The 14,993-nt window shown below is 41.3% G+C and overlaps 1 protein-coding gene across 6 annotated transcripts in view; it reads right to left on the minus strand.

The window, feature by feature from the left end:
* Nucleotides 1-329: 329 nt before the first annotated feature.
* The window catches only part of RAPGEF5 (Rap guanine nucleotide exchange factor 5), a 230,533-nt gene continuing 215,869 nt past the window's right edge, over nt 330-14,993 (minus strand). For all 6 annotated transcript variants that reach the window (XM_059844686.1, XM_059844697.1, XM_059844675.1 and 3 more), the window contains 5 exons: nt 13,650-13,700; nt 12,459-12,546; nt 9,186-9,250; nt 4,150-4,204; nt 330-768 (listed from right to left, as the gene is read on the minus strand). In XM_059844686.1, coding sequence (XP_059700669.1) covers nt 650-768; nt 4,150-4,204; nt 9,186-9,250; nt 12,459-12,546; nt 13,650-13,700 — 378 coding nt within the window. In that variant the 3' untranslated portion in view covers nt 330-649. The remainder of the gene's footprint in view (nt 769-4,149; nt 4,205-9,185; nt 9,251-12,458; nt 12,547-13,649; nt 13,701-14,993) is intronic.

Consider the following 14,993-nt stretch of genomic DNA (forward strand, 5'->3'; position numbering starts at 1 on the left):
CCATTTCAGGGGAAGCTCCTGCCTTCTTTAGCAGGCACCTGTCTTATCCAAACCAAGACAACTGTTTACTGCTGACCTCCACATCACAACGCGCTCTCGAGCTTCATCTGGTTGCACTGCCTCGTTATATTCCTGTTCTAGGTTGCTCACACATCTCAAATACTGTGCTCCAGTGGACTCATGGGAGCTGCACAGATTGCACATTATTTTTGGCAACAATACTTTGGCAGCCTTGAATTAGTGAGGTACATACTGTGGTGAACCGGGAATCAACCCCCTTGCGGCATGTTGCTTGCTGAAATGTTTTGCTGCTGTGACATGATGATTCCTTTCTTTCTAATACTGGCAGAATCTGCATTGAAAGCTACACTGGACCAAACAATATTTTCACAGAAACCAAGCTCCTGAGCTCAAAGGACGCTGCTCCTCTGCCTCAGGTCCCAGGGAGCAGTGGGAATGGCACCAAGCTTGCCCTGCAATTCTGCGAGCAGCTCCTTTGCTGGCTCTTGCCTGATCTTCCTGCGCATGTTGTGTGAGCTACTGATAAAACTCAGTAAACCGTTCTCACAGAGGGAAGCAACATGCTTGGCATAAACATTCACTTAATTCAAAGTGCTGCAGTTACAAGGTTACATGAAGCTGTGCACGCTCACGCTCGCGGCTCTATCCTGTGAGAGAGCTCAAACAGAGCTTGCTGGTTGTCGATGACATGCAGGTGGTGGACATATGGCTTCAGCTCGTGGTGCTCTTTCGAAGGAACTTCATTGCCTGCAAGACAGGAGAAAGGGGGTGGATCAGAAAGCTGTGCCTTGCCTGCTGCTTCTCTGTCTTCTGTCACCAAGTCACTGCTGTGCCACTTGCCAGGTGCTAGACAGCCACAGGAAAGACAGCCAGTAACCCAAAGGACTTGCTGCTTAAGTGCAATGAGTGAGGTAACAGCTAGATAGTGAAGAGGGGAGAAGGAAAAAAAAAATAGGCAATTCTGGGCAGGCAGCATGCATAAAGGAGGGGGACATGAGGACAGCAAGAAGCTGACTCTTCCCAAGAGGAAGATTTAGTTTTGCTGGCAGTACAGGCAGTCCATCCCCTGTAAGGGTTGTTCAAGGTTTCCTTTGTGCTGCTCTGGCTTGAGCAGGGGTGGGCAACCCAGTCTGAACATTTTTAAAAATTTTAACACAGTCCACAAGACAGCAGGCCCTGGATGATTTTCTTCAGAACTGGTGAAAGGTGACAGCGCAGCAGATGGATATGAAAGCTCTTCAAAGCTGCTCTGACAGACCCCTGTGTTTTGATCTGTTAGGTTTTTGACTTCTGATCTAGTAACAGAGACAAAAGTCATGCTGTCATTTCATGGGAGTTTATGCAGTAAGAGGAATTAGCTGTGTAACAGACAATCTGAAGGGTGGCCTGAATAGCAGTTGTTCTCTGTTACAAGCTTCATGCTCAAAATGGGCTTGTATGCTCAACATGGAACTCCCTGCCTGTGAAACCATCCAGCAGGGCTGGTACTAGCAGAGACAGAAAAAAGAAAGCCAAGCCCAAGATCCTTCAAGACAGGCAGAGAAGCAACACTACTGACTTCTGGCAGATGAGCAAAGTTGGAAAGCTCCATTCATGTCCATGTACTCAATATTACCACAAATTGGAAAAAAAAAAAAAACACCCTTCAAAATCCCCTGAACCAATCAGCTTAACTCATACACTTCTTTCCTCTCCTTTGTTTCATTATCATCCATCCTTCTCTCCACACTCTCCAGCTGCATGAGCAAGTTTCCAGGAATCACCAACCCCACTTGTTTCTGAAGACACCTCTGTGGTGCTGTGTGGGTAACAGGGATGTGCATGCAGCCAGTTCTGCGTGTGGCTGCTAATGGGGCTCCTGGGCAGCTGCTCTAAAGAGCTCTTGCAGAGCAGCCATCCAACTTGAGCAATGTTGGAGAGAACAGGATAATGTGATAAATTTCTGTCAGGATACAGAGCTGACCTTTCTGTTCTGAGGAACAGGATCCCAGCAGCTGTGCTGAACAGAGTGGAAAACATTTGTATTTCTCATTAACACCTCAAATAACAAAAGCTTGAATTATGTTGTTTTCTCAGGCTGTTCTTCCTCACTTTGGAAATGCTATTATTTGTTTTCAGGATTTAGGATATAAATGCTATTTCCTTTAAACAGGCATTTCAGTTTTAATTGGAACCTAACCAGTTTCTAATCCAGAAACACTTTGGCCTGCAAGCTTAATATACATGACACAGTTCATAAACAATAATAGTATTCCTTGCTTAGTTTTGTTTGAATTTCTTCCTGCAGTGAGGTGCCTGCTGCTCTTAGGCCAATCTGGGAATTGATGCAGTAGAGAGATTCACATTCCTGACAGCAAAAAAAGCCCACTAGAAAAGGAAACTGTCCATAAAGTCTCAATAAATATTCAGTGAATTCATTTCATGCCTAAACGAATTTTAGGGGAAAAAAAAGTGCCCACAGGGATGTCTGTATAAGCTGCTTTTTAAATGCCAGCTTCACAATAAATCAAGTCTGTGCTAAAATAAAATAACAATTGCCTACTTCAAACTACCAGATTATATGATAAATCTCAGGTATTAACCTTGGATTTATGCTGCAAGACTTACAAAATCACTTGGAAAAATAAAAAAGGCAAAAACAAGATGAAAGATGTGCAGGGAAAGTGCAAAAAACCCTCACATCACTGAAAGGAAACAATGAACAATGTTACTTTTCATAATGCCAAATAGGAGACATTTTAATTTACAGAGGCATGGTTTGGATTAATCACTATTTCCTTCCATATCTGAATTAAAAGAAGGCACATCTTGCTCCTTCCCCCTCCCTTCCTCTCTTACATACATTTACATACATTTATATATATATAATTTTTTTTTTTTTAGAAAAATTACTCAAGAACCATAATACTGAGCAGCCTTTGTTGAAAGGTAATACTGTATATACTTGTGATAATTTTATAGACCAAATGTTTAACAAAACTCTTAAAAGTACCTATTATTCTCTAAGGTACCTGTATTTACAATTAAAATATGATTATTATTCTTTTTGTTGGAGTCAACGCTGCCAGCTGCTGAAAAGTCAGTGGGAAAAAGTTATTATTCAACTCTATTTTCCCCAAGGCTGCAGCACAGTTCTGAACTTCTCTTTGAAAAAGAGGTTTTAGTGGCCTCAATAAGCGACTTGTTCAGTGGGTTTGGCTAAAAAACTAACTGCTTCCTAAAGTAGTTCTTCTGTCCCCTTCCTGTATTTAACATCTCTGCAGAGAATAGGAACACTGAGAAGGAGAAAAGCAAGGTTTCTCCTCTGTAAGCAGCAGAACAAAGAGAGCTGAAGTTTTCTGGCATGGTCCCTCAGGGTTGGATTCTCTAGTGGCTAATAAGGCGGAAACAACAAAAAAAAATATTTTAAAAAAGCGAACAAAAAAAGTCCTCTGTGCAGCTGAGGCACTCGCAATCCTTGCCTCCAGCATTGATCCTCCAGTGTCTAAAGCAGGCACAGCTATTTTTGCAGCTTCCCCTAGAAGAGGAAACAACCTCCTCATTTCTTCCTATTCAACCACTTTCACCAAACCCACAGGATCTTCATACCTTCAAGACTTCTACAGTTTTGTGAGATGTCCTTAAGAACCCCAGACAAACAAACAATTGCTCTCGGTGAAGAGCTGAGTGAGAAGCTGTGGGGATGAGTACCATCCTTTAGCTGCTGTGAATTCCTTACCAAAACACTCAGACTGGCAGGAGACTGAGCTAAATCCTTGATAGCTGGGAAAAGCAGAAACAGCAGCATACACCAGAGCCCTCCAGATCAGCTGGCACAGATCTTACACAGATTTGTGTAAGAGATTTGAAGAGATGGCAATTATTGCAGGAAAGTAATTTACTACAATTTGGAAGCTGTTCCTAGAAACATTTTGTAAACTAAAGCAAAAACTGTGGGTTTTGCTGTGTTGATCTTCCAAAAATGATGCCTTCTCTTGCCCATTGGTTAAATAGGTTTTGACCACATTCTGTAGTAAACCTGAGCAACTGGAAAGAAAACAGGGTGATAAAAAACCAAACCAAAAACTCAACAAACTCAACCTCAAGGATGTACAAAGGCAAAATAAATAGGAAAATTTGTGAACTCACCAAATTGGTTATTTCTGCAATGTCTCAAGGACCGAACAGTATCTGCAATCATGTGCTGCAAAGACAAAATAATAAACTTCAGTGCAAAAACCTGGGACACATTCTGTCATTAGAAAAGCCTGAAAAATCTCCTTGCCCTATACTGAACAGCAAAAAGCAACTGTGGTAAGGTAGAAAGTGAAGACAGAAGGAGAATCTTTGCTCTTTATCTTAGTGATACCATTTGATGAAACGAGGTTAATCAGGATGTCTTATTGATATCACACAGATTAAATGAGAACAACTCCCTAGGAACTCATGGAAAGTGGTAATGAAAAATAACCAAACAATTGCTCATTCTTCTTCCAGCGACTTTTATTAAACTGAAAACCTACAGCAAGGAAGGCCTATGGACTGGGTGAGTGCTTTGGTGGTCAACCCCAGATTTAGTGCATTATCTAAGGCATTGTGTAGTCTGCAGCCTCCCCTTCTGTCTCCACATTTGTATAATTGGACTATAAGCCTCTTTATGGCACAGACTGCACTCCTCAGTGCACACTTGTGTAATGCCTACCACACTCAGGCACCACTATCAGCCAGGCAAGCTCTCTGCAGTCTAACCAGCCCAGAAAAAAGAGCCCACAGCCCAAATGCTGCAGAGCAAGCACGCTGACATCTCCACACGTAAGTATCAAGTAAAACTGTTCTGTAGGTATGCTATTTTAACAAAAGAAAGTGCTTACAGGGATATTGGATGTTCACTTGCATTAAGCAGAGGAAACAAAAGATCTAAATTCAGATTTCTCATTCAGGCTCAGATCATCAATTTATACAAAAATTGGGATTATTCACTACAAATCAGTAGAGGGAGCTTATTTTCACAAGATACTGCCCATAAAGTTCTTAAGCCATTACTTTTTTAAAATTTTACTGTTTCTGAGGCAATTCCTCACCAAATCTAGTAAGTAACAGAAGCAAATTGCAGTTAGCAGGAATGATCTGAAAGCTCATGCAAACACCTGATACTCATTTTACATCTCCCTCAAAAATTATTAGAGGTGGAAAGGATTAACTGTCTTGAGCAGAGTATGTTTAAGACCAGAGTGAGCAGAAAACCTCATCTCTCAACATTCTGGGAGTGGCTTACAAGGCTCCTTCACAGAAAAGCTTATCATGAGAGCACATTTAATGGAAACTTCATATTTCTTTCATCAGTAAATCAAAATAATTTTTCTTGTTACCCGCTGTGCTTCATTTGCCATGAAATTACACAATCTCTTGTGCTGATGTCCTTGCACTGATTATAATGAAGTTCTAATGAGATGATCTAGATTTCACGATCAATAATGTGAGTTTTGGCAGTACTAAAACTTCCACCAGTGCTGCTGCTGTGATGTTTCCCTGCCAACACTCTCCGCATTTGGATTTTAGAAGTCAGAAAAACCCGCACATCACACGTACTGTAACTCTTTGCTGTCTCTCCTTTGTAGTCAGTCATTGTCAGGGTTCATCCCAAGACTGGCTTCTGTAGGTGATGCTCTGGTGAGGGAAGAACCTCTTTGTGCAACATTTAAAGCAGAGTTGCAAATCCTCTGGCTTTAGTACCCTAATTAAGAATTTCTCTCAGGTTTCAATTCTCTGGGACCCAAAAGTAATGCAGAAAGCATTACAGCCAACTATCTGCAAAGCAAATGCTATCTCCTGACTGCTTAAACAGGTGCTTGCATACCTGTTAGTGTGATAAGTAGAGCACATTTCTGGTGGCTTTCCAGCCCACCAGCTACCCGGGATCATTAGCACTCCTTTCACTGAGGACAGCACAGCCTCAGGCTTGGGGCTGCACAGATATTTGGGGGGTGGGTTAAGAACACACAGCTGCAGTACACAGCCCTTACAGCTGAAGGCTCTAGGTAAGCAGGTGTCATCTAAAATGGCAATGGCCATTGACCTGTAACAGAGTTTGCTGGAGTGTGGCTAAGACATGTCATTGCTAAGACATAGCTGAAAGCTGGAGAGGAAAACCTGAAGAAGCCACATCTTAGTGAAACTGCTAAGAAAATACCACAGAACTTCCTTGAGATGTGACCATGTAAAGCTATATTTTCATTTATTCCTTCAGATTTAGTTGAAGAAGTAGGTATGATACTAAATATTGATCTAACATTATAATTGACTAGATTTTACCCAAAATGCAGTTAAATAAACCACTGCAATCCCTTCACCTTTGCTAAAGCTAGGTAACATTCCTGAGACAAAAGAGATCACTTCTTTTTCTTCTCTTTGCAAATTTCCTTCTCTACGTTTTGAGTTAACTTTGTATCCACTGCTATAATTTCACATCAAATCAAATCCAGTCATGGTAGGACTGCTGAGTTCTAAGAATATAAAAGAAGCAGGGATTGTAGCGAGGAAGGTCTTTATTAAAAGAAACTAATACAGTTGGAAAAAATAATAGTTCAGACTGACAAGTCCTCCTTCAGGTGAGATGTTTAATGTAGAAATGAAATATTTCAAAATAGTGATCCAAACGGAGACACAAGAAACCATCTTTGCTTTGAAATTCATAAGTGGAAATTCTAGTCATTTATGACAGTGAGTAAGTTCCTTCCCCAAAGCAGTAATCTGCTATGGTAGAATAATTCTTTTCTTCTTTTTCTGCAACAGCAAATTTGCAGGTGAGGTTCAGTGGCTTGATCCAAATCGAGCAGGAGTCAATGTCAATCCTAATTTTTCTCAGCTAAGGCCAGAAAGCGCTCAGCACTTCAGCGTTCAGTACAGAACACCAAGGAGGACATTGTTCTTCAGGACAAAGCCCTTATAATTAGAAAAGAAACATGGACTGATGAATACGTGATCACGTGTAGTGCATCTTGTGAGTTCGTGGCCACTGACTAAATCCAACTGAGCCAGGGTAATACCAGTGTGCAGCCCGAGTTTCCACTACACTGATATTTAAATCTCTCCTAAACCCCCACTTCCTAAGCTTGCACTATTGCCTGCATTCATATGTACAGGGCTGCATGAGACAGCAGGTTTCTGAGAGCGTGATCTGAATGATAACTTGGAGGAAGTGTCAATCAGAACAACTCTCACCCCACAACCATCACCTCAGCCTCTCCCCCCTTGCCATTTAAAATGCCCATTATCCATTTGAATGGAAAAGGTGAGATCTTGGCTCACTGAAGTCAATTAGCAAAGCTCCCCCTGCCTCTGGAGACACAATGGAGACAGAAAGGAAAGGGATTCTTACCCAGGAAGCCCAGCATACATTAAACACATACACGATTACACAACAAACAAACAAACACAGCCTGCTAAGACTGGACAAGAATTAGATCTTACATATTCACTAAATAAATATATGGGCCAGTGGAGGGATTTTAATAACAATTATGGTGCATCAAGGGCTAGTTTAATTTACATGTTAATTGGATGTACTTCCAAGAGGCAATGAAGAAGAACATGCTAATGAGTTTTATGAAAACACCTAAAGGTCAAACAGTTAATGGACTTGGAACAAGAAAACCTTTCATTAAATGCAAATCAGTATTCTTGTAAACTCTGCAACAAGAAAAGGTACAGAAATCAAATAGAAAACACAAAAAAAAGGAGCTCAGGTTCAAAAGTCAGAGCCTACATCTGCTTGTAAGTTGAAAGACAGTCTATATTATGATAGAATGTAAAAATAAGTTCAACATCTGGTTCATGAATAACTCCATGGTTCTGCGTTCATTCCCAAACAAGTGTAAACACATGGAGAAAATAGTTGGGCACAATTCACCAACCACAGCCATCTGGAGTAACACTCCCATGGCACACCTGGACAATTGCAAAGAACATTTTAGTTTCTTGGTCAAATACTACAGGCCAATTAAAAAAAAAAAAATCCAAGCTTCTCTACTCCACCACTGTTCAGCTATATAGACTTTGCTTTTTAGTGCCATAGAATCACAGAATAAGCCGAGTTAGAAGGAATCCACAAGGATCACTGAGTCCAGCTCATGGCTCTGCACAGCACCATCCCCATGAATCCCACCATGTGCCTGAGAGTGCTGTCCAAATGCTTCTTGAACTCTGTCAGGTTGGTGCTGGGATCACTTCTCTGTGGGAGCCCTTTCCCGTGCCCAAACACTCTCTGGGTGAAGAACCTTTTCCTGATATCCAACCTAAACCTCTCCTGACACAACTTCAGGCCATTTCCTCAAGTCCTGTCACTGGTCATCACAGAGAAGAGATCAGTGCTGCCCCTCCTCTTCCCATCACAAGGAAGTTCCAGACTGCAATGAGCTCTTCTCTAGGTTGAACAGACCAAGTGACCTCATGAAAATATTATCAAAGAAAGCCCCCCAAACCCAACAAAACCAATCCACCAAAAAGCAGCAACAAAAATCAAACAAACCACCAAAAACCAACACAAATTAGGCAACTCAAACCTCTCTCAGAAATACCATGCCAGAGTAGATGCCATACAATGCCTAGAGTGAAAGTGACCAAAAATGCATCATCAAGTGCCCTTATGCACAAAAGCTACAATAGTGATATTTACCGTCAGTTTAATTCGTATTTCATGCATTATTTTCTTCCTCATTTAACACAGATCAAAAAGTTTAACTTTCATTTAAGATCCCTAAAATTACAATACCACTTGCAGGTGATAAACTAGAGAAACCTGAGGGGAAAAACGAAAAGGAAACATAATTCAGAGAAAGCTGAAGCAGGAGAATTTAACTCATACAAAGCAGACCACGAGGTGATGCAACGGAATTGATCTCTCTGGGTATAAATGAAGACTGAAATGTGTAGCAGTGATGATGGTCATTATTGGTTTAGCCATTTTATACAGAAGTAGAGGAGAAAGGAACAAGAAGAGAGAGGAGCAGAGGAAAAGGGCAGGGGAAAGAGACTCGGCTGTTTCATCCTGCTTGCTTTTTTCTACCTCTGTTTATTTCCTCCTGGTTCAGCCAGAAGAAAACCTTACAGTCTTACAGGATAAGGAAAGCAAAGTGAAGAAGAGAACATGAATGTTTTGCAAAACAGGAAGGATGAAACTAGCTTACCAGCTTTTCAAAATTAACAAGGTTATCCAGAAACGTTTTATTTCCTTCATGGATGAATGTTACATCTGAAAAAAAAAAAGAAAAACAATTACTATTCACAACCCCCTTTTTAATGCAAATAAATCAAATTACTAAACCGCAACAAAAAAAAAGAAAAAAAAAAAAAAAGGAAAGTATCCCATTAAGGATTCACACAGTATCTCCTAACAGTAAAACAAAAGCCTGGCCTAATGATGACATGCAGAGATTATTAGATAACAACAATATTTACACATTGTTAAGAGTATTTTTAAGTGGGGGCAAGGATTTTTTATTAAACCTGATCTGTGCTACTTCCGGGATGCACAGTATACAGAAGATGGCTGGGAGCAGGGCAAGGCATCCAGAGGGATGGCCCTGCATGGCCCAGGCTGGAACAGGTCTGTCCCTGAGCCCAGAGCTCCACAGGGGCAGAGCTACCAGATGCTGGAGATGGCTCTGACACCCTTCATCTCCCTCTGTGGGACAATGACTGTGAAGTCCTCACTCAAGTGCCCAGCAGTGGACAGCCAGAAATGTTAAACACAAGACACCAAAGAACAAAGCCTTGAAATAAGCATCATGCCTAGGGAAAAACACTTCTATGTAGTGTTGTTGGAGGGAATTTTCAAAGGCAGCAAAAAGGTCAGAGGAAAAGGAAAAGGTCTATATTTGGCTCCAGGAAGAGAACTGAACACCGTGTAATGAACTGGAGGGAGGGAATATCAAGCAAAATAAATCTTGCCAAGTCAAAATATAATTAAAGCAGTAGCTCAAGGCCATTTTTCTCTGTTTTTCTAATGTGTATTAGGTCAGAAGTGAGACCTACCTTGGACACAAAGTACCAAGAATATGAATAGATTCCCTGTGGGACTGGAAGCTCTGACTTCAACAAGCACCCTCCAGGTTACTGACAGCACTGGCAGGAGCACCACAGCCCTGGCCCCACCAGCTCTCCTGCATGGGAGGGTAGCCAGGAGATCCATGAGGAGAAATGCTGGAGGAATGAGATGGCACTCCAATGCCATCACTCCTTTACAGCCACAGCCGTGGATGCCAGTGGGAGAAGGGCACACAGTGAATGGGACAAGAGTCCCTCTCAGCAGGGGTGTCAGCCTCCAGCCCAGCAGTCGACCTGTGCACCTCAGCATTTCTCCTGTCCTCACCTCTAGGACTCCCTCTGATACCCACACGGGCCCCTCGGTTTTGGGGGATTTCAGGAGAGGAAACCTGCAGAGAAGCTTTGTCACACACCGCCCCCACCCACCTCTACCTTCACCCTCCCTCCAAACAGCCAAGCTGATTTATTTCCTTGGGTTTCAAAGGCTCACTCTGTGCCTGAGAGGCATTTTGTAATTGCTTGGAATTGAAATGCTAAATGGCTTCAAATGCTGCTGGAAACCCGGGGCTGGGACTCTCACGGGGGTGATGGAGAGCCCCAGTGCCCCTAGGGTGGCTGGGCTGGGACAGACGGGATGCCAGCCTGGACATGCAGAAAGCACAGCACATGCTGCCAAAACCTCCAGCACCTCTCCTCCCCCTGGGCTGCATCCAAAATAGCAGAGGGAAAGGAGGGAGCACGACCCTCTGCACCTCCTCTGCTGGGCTGCTCCAGGGCACCCAGGGAAAGGGACACAGAAAGGACACGACTTCAGGACACAGGCAGCACTTGTGTCTGTATCAGTGCAGTTAAAAACTGTCCATCACTTCTAATGAAAAACCTATACTGGAAGCAGAAATTTCCACACAGCTTTTTAAGTCATTGACAGCAAAGTGTGTATCTCTGAGGGCAGAAGGAACAGAAATTTGCTTTGCAGCCAACAACTACGAGTCTAGATAAATTCAGTGGAGCAGAAAATTGCATCTGAACTAGGTTATAAGGGTATATCACAGTATTTTATTACACATTTGAAAAATCTGCCTGATTTTCCAAAGCTGTGTCTGTGTGCTGTGAAAGCTCTGCATTTAAATTTAATTAACTTTTTAAAGGACACTCTGAAGTTATTTTTCATAATTTAAGATTTTTCTTTTTTTTTAATTGAAACTACTTTTGTTCCTATTGTGATGAAATACACCAATTTGCTGAGTTATTAATGATTTCTATGTTATCCATTCCTGTTTTACTGGCCTTGGAGATGACCTTAATACAAATATGCTGGGTATGGAATAAATTCCATTGCACTGTGCAATATTCTGGGAATATTAGCAACCTTGGCAGCATCTCCTTATGGACCACTGTATATAAGGACATTACTGCACTAATTTCAAAGTCTTCTTGCTATCTCAAATTCAAGTTAAAGATACCAGTGCTGTCTAGGTGCATGTTCTTACACACCAAATTGTAATGCTGTGCAAACATCATTGCTACAAGTGACTTGTGTCTGCTGGTTTTGTTTGCAGGCAAAACATACTCCAGAACACTTTAAAAATATTGATTTTGAAGCCTTGATAATTGTAACCATCTGAATTAATGCAAACTCCTGTGATGTGTGCAAAGAGGGGAAATGTCTGGTGGTTCCCAAACTGTCACCAGCTGATCTGGAGAACTGCCTTCAAACATTTCACAGCAGCAGGTTGGAATAAACAGCCTAAAGAGAACACTTTCAGAATACAGGAATAAACAAATGAATTTGCCATGTTCAAAGACTAGGCAATTAATAATTAATGACTCCAAGACAATGGAATATTTGAATACTTGCCACTTAATTAGCTGCCCAGCTCACTGCATTACTAGTTGTCCTTTAAGACTTTTTTTTTAAAAATTATCTTAGATAGTAAGATTTTATTTATCTCTTTTAGACCCATAAAAGACTTGGAAATCCCCTTCTCTAAGGACAGACAGACAGGGCAGGTTCTGCTTTCAGGCTGGCACCAGGGCAGGTTCATCCCAGCAAAGCAGGGAGGCATCTCCCAACAGGCATCTCAGAGCAGCAGTACGACCACGGCCACTGGTCCAGGGGCCTGCAGGGTCACACTTCTCCACTGAAGGGCATGTGGCCAAAGCAAAAGCACACAGCTCTAGCCACACTTGACAGGATAGCATGAAGTTTTAAGACCTGTGTGAAAATTGGGATCTTCCCACTCTCTTAAAAGGAAGTTGTTTTTTATCCAGACCAAGTGCTAACTTGTCAATACCACTATATCTGTCACATACTCATCTTAAGACCATCCAAAGGAAAAATCACCTTACAGAAGGTGGTTAAAATCACTTATTTTAATTAACAACAGTGAAGAGCAGCCGAGCTTTAACATTACCTTTCAGAAGTAAGGGCATGAAGGGGATTTTCGGAGATTTCATTTTCTTGAATGCATCTCTGTAAGCTTTGTGATTCAGAGAAGGATCCTACAAAACCATTTGAGTAATAGACAGAAAAATCAATAGGCTATAAAAAGAGCAATTCTAAATCCATTACAGGCTTATGATCTGAACATGATTTAGATATAAAAGGTTTCTTTGGGATGCAAGGTAGCTAAAGGTTTTCTAAGCTAGCCGACATGCTAAACTGAACAGGAATGTAAACAGTGAAAGGAACAAAAGCAATTATGTTCTCTAGATGAAGCAGTGCTAAATTGAGAGGAAACTGCAGAATAGATTCACTTGGACTACTCTGCAATTTCCCCAGAAATTTCTATTAGCAAAATATCTTACTATATAGCACAAAATGTATCGCCAAGTGTATTGCTGATTAACTTCATTAAAAAAAAAAAAAAAAAAAAAAAAAAAAAAACCAAAACAAACATCACCAAACAGCAACAACAAAAAAAAAAATCCCAACAAAAACTGCTTTCAGATCCATGGAGCATGCTGGAGACTTTCAAAGAAAATAGGAAGTATGTTTCAGTGGCATTATGTAGGCAATTCAAAAAGTCATCTCAATTTCCAATGTAAACACCAGCTCACACAGAATCTTTAAAACACATTCATTTATAATGAACTCCAAGTACAGAAGCGTGACAGCTGGTAAAGGCTGGATCTCCTGTTCCCCGTGCCAGGCAGTGATCTTACCATGCACCCACTTCCACGACAGCCAGAGGAAACATTTGTTTATTCTGCTTTGATAATGCTGACAAAGACCCTCAAGCCTCAGATTCTGACATTTGTTTTTTAAAACTTGAGCTGGTCTCTTTTTCTCCTGATCTGCAGCAGATTGCTTCAGATAAAGGTTGATTAGCTACCAGGGAAAAAGAACAGCTCCCTAATCGATGCTGGTGAAACTGCATTTGCCCCTCTCTGCCCTTCCTCCCTCTGTCAGGAACACAGCCTCTTTCCTTTTCATGTTTGCAGACCACCTCGGAGCTCTGGAGAGCCAACTGGCCTTCAGCAAATCACAGATCTGACATGACAAGTCCAGCTTCAGACAATAACAGGCAGACTCCAAATGAATTAGGAAGAAGGAAGGGAGGCAGGTGAAGCTAGCAATGTTCTGCTGCCAACACCATACTTACCGTCAAACTTTCAAGTTCAGTGAAAAGTTTCTTGAACTTCCCAGGAATTTTCTGAAGTGTGGAAACAGAGAGGGAAAGGAAAAAAAAAGAGAATTTGATTTAGGCAGAAAAATGCTGAGGCATTTTTTTCCATGAGACTGCTCTGGGTGAAGTGCCTGCTGAAAGCACCAACAGGCACTTAACCCCAGCTCCTCGGCTCCCAGGGCCCTAATTACAGACCATGTTCAGTGCAATGCCAGCAAGGAACTGGGCCCTGCAGCCTCGTCTTGGGGACCTGCATCCTTCTTTTATGGAAACTACTTCATAGCAGCTGGTTTGACTTTCTTCCCCTGCTTCCATGACTAAACATCCATATGAAGCTAGATGCAGTAACTCAGGCTGAGAATTCAGAAACTGATCACATCCATGCTAAATCATTTGTGGTAATCAATCTTGCCCCAAAACATGGGTTCTAGAAATTAACAGGTGTCACACTCAGCGCTGTTTTATACATCATGCCAGTGCTGATCAGGGTTAACATTGGCACATACTGGTGCTGAAGTGAAACATTTCCTTTGTAAACTTTTCCTTAATAAACATTTCCTTAATTACTCTGTCTCTGGTATCTGCTCCTAATTCCACAGAGAGGTGCATAAAACGCTTTCTAAGGGTGCCCAGGCACAAACTACAGTCTTGTCCCTCATGTCAACACCTACTCTACACAAGCATCCACTTTGTCTCTAATATGCTTTAATGGATTCACATCACTACACTCAAAGCAGTTGTTTGCAATTTAAATTTTCATGCTGGTATTTCAGACTTGAAGGATGATGTGTGGACCTTAAAGCCTGTCTATTTTTTCTAGCCATAGTAGTTAGACTAGTAAAAGGGATCCCCTTTTAGTACAAATCCTGTCTTGTCTTTGTCCTTAGATCCTGACAGCCACAGTGACATTACCAAGAGAAAAGAGACTTAGAACCATTAGATTAAGTGGATGTGTACAATTAAAATGCTAAAATGATTGAACATGGAACTGCAATTGCATGTTTTCTTCTATCTTATATTGGGGAAAGTGAGGCTCATTAAAACACTGGATACTGCAGGAAGAAAAATAGAATATACTTGGAAGCATACTACTTGTTTAAGAAATCAAGTGCAGAGCCAATATGATTTAGTCTAAATGGCTGCTTAAATTTAGGTTGTTTCATTTACATGTGTAAGTAATTATAATTAATTTTAAAACATTGCTCTACTTTCTCGAAGTCACATTACTAATGCAAATAACCTTCTGCTTTTGAAACTTCCAGGGCAATGAAGTTTTACAAATTAAAAAAAAAGAAAGGATGTGACTTGATAAATATTCTA

This window comes from Haemorhous mexicanus, chromosome 1 (genome assembly GCF_027477595.1).
Source record: "Haemorhous mexicanus isolate bHaeMex1 chromosome 1, bHaeMex1.pri, whole genome shotgun sequence".
Taxonomy (NCBI): domain Eukaryota; kingdom Metazoa; phylum Chordata; class Aves; order Passeriformes; family Fringillidae; genus Haemorhous; species Haemorhous mexicanus.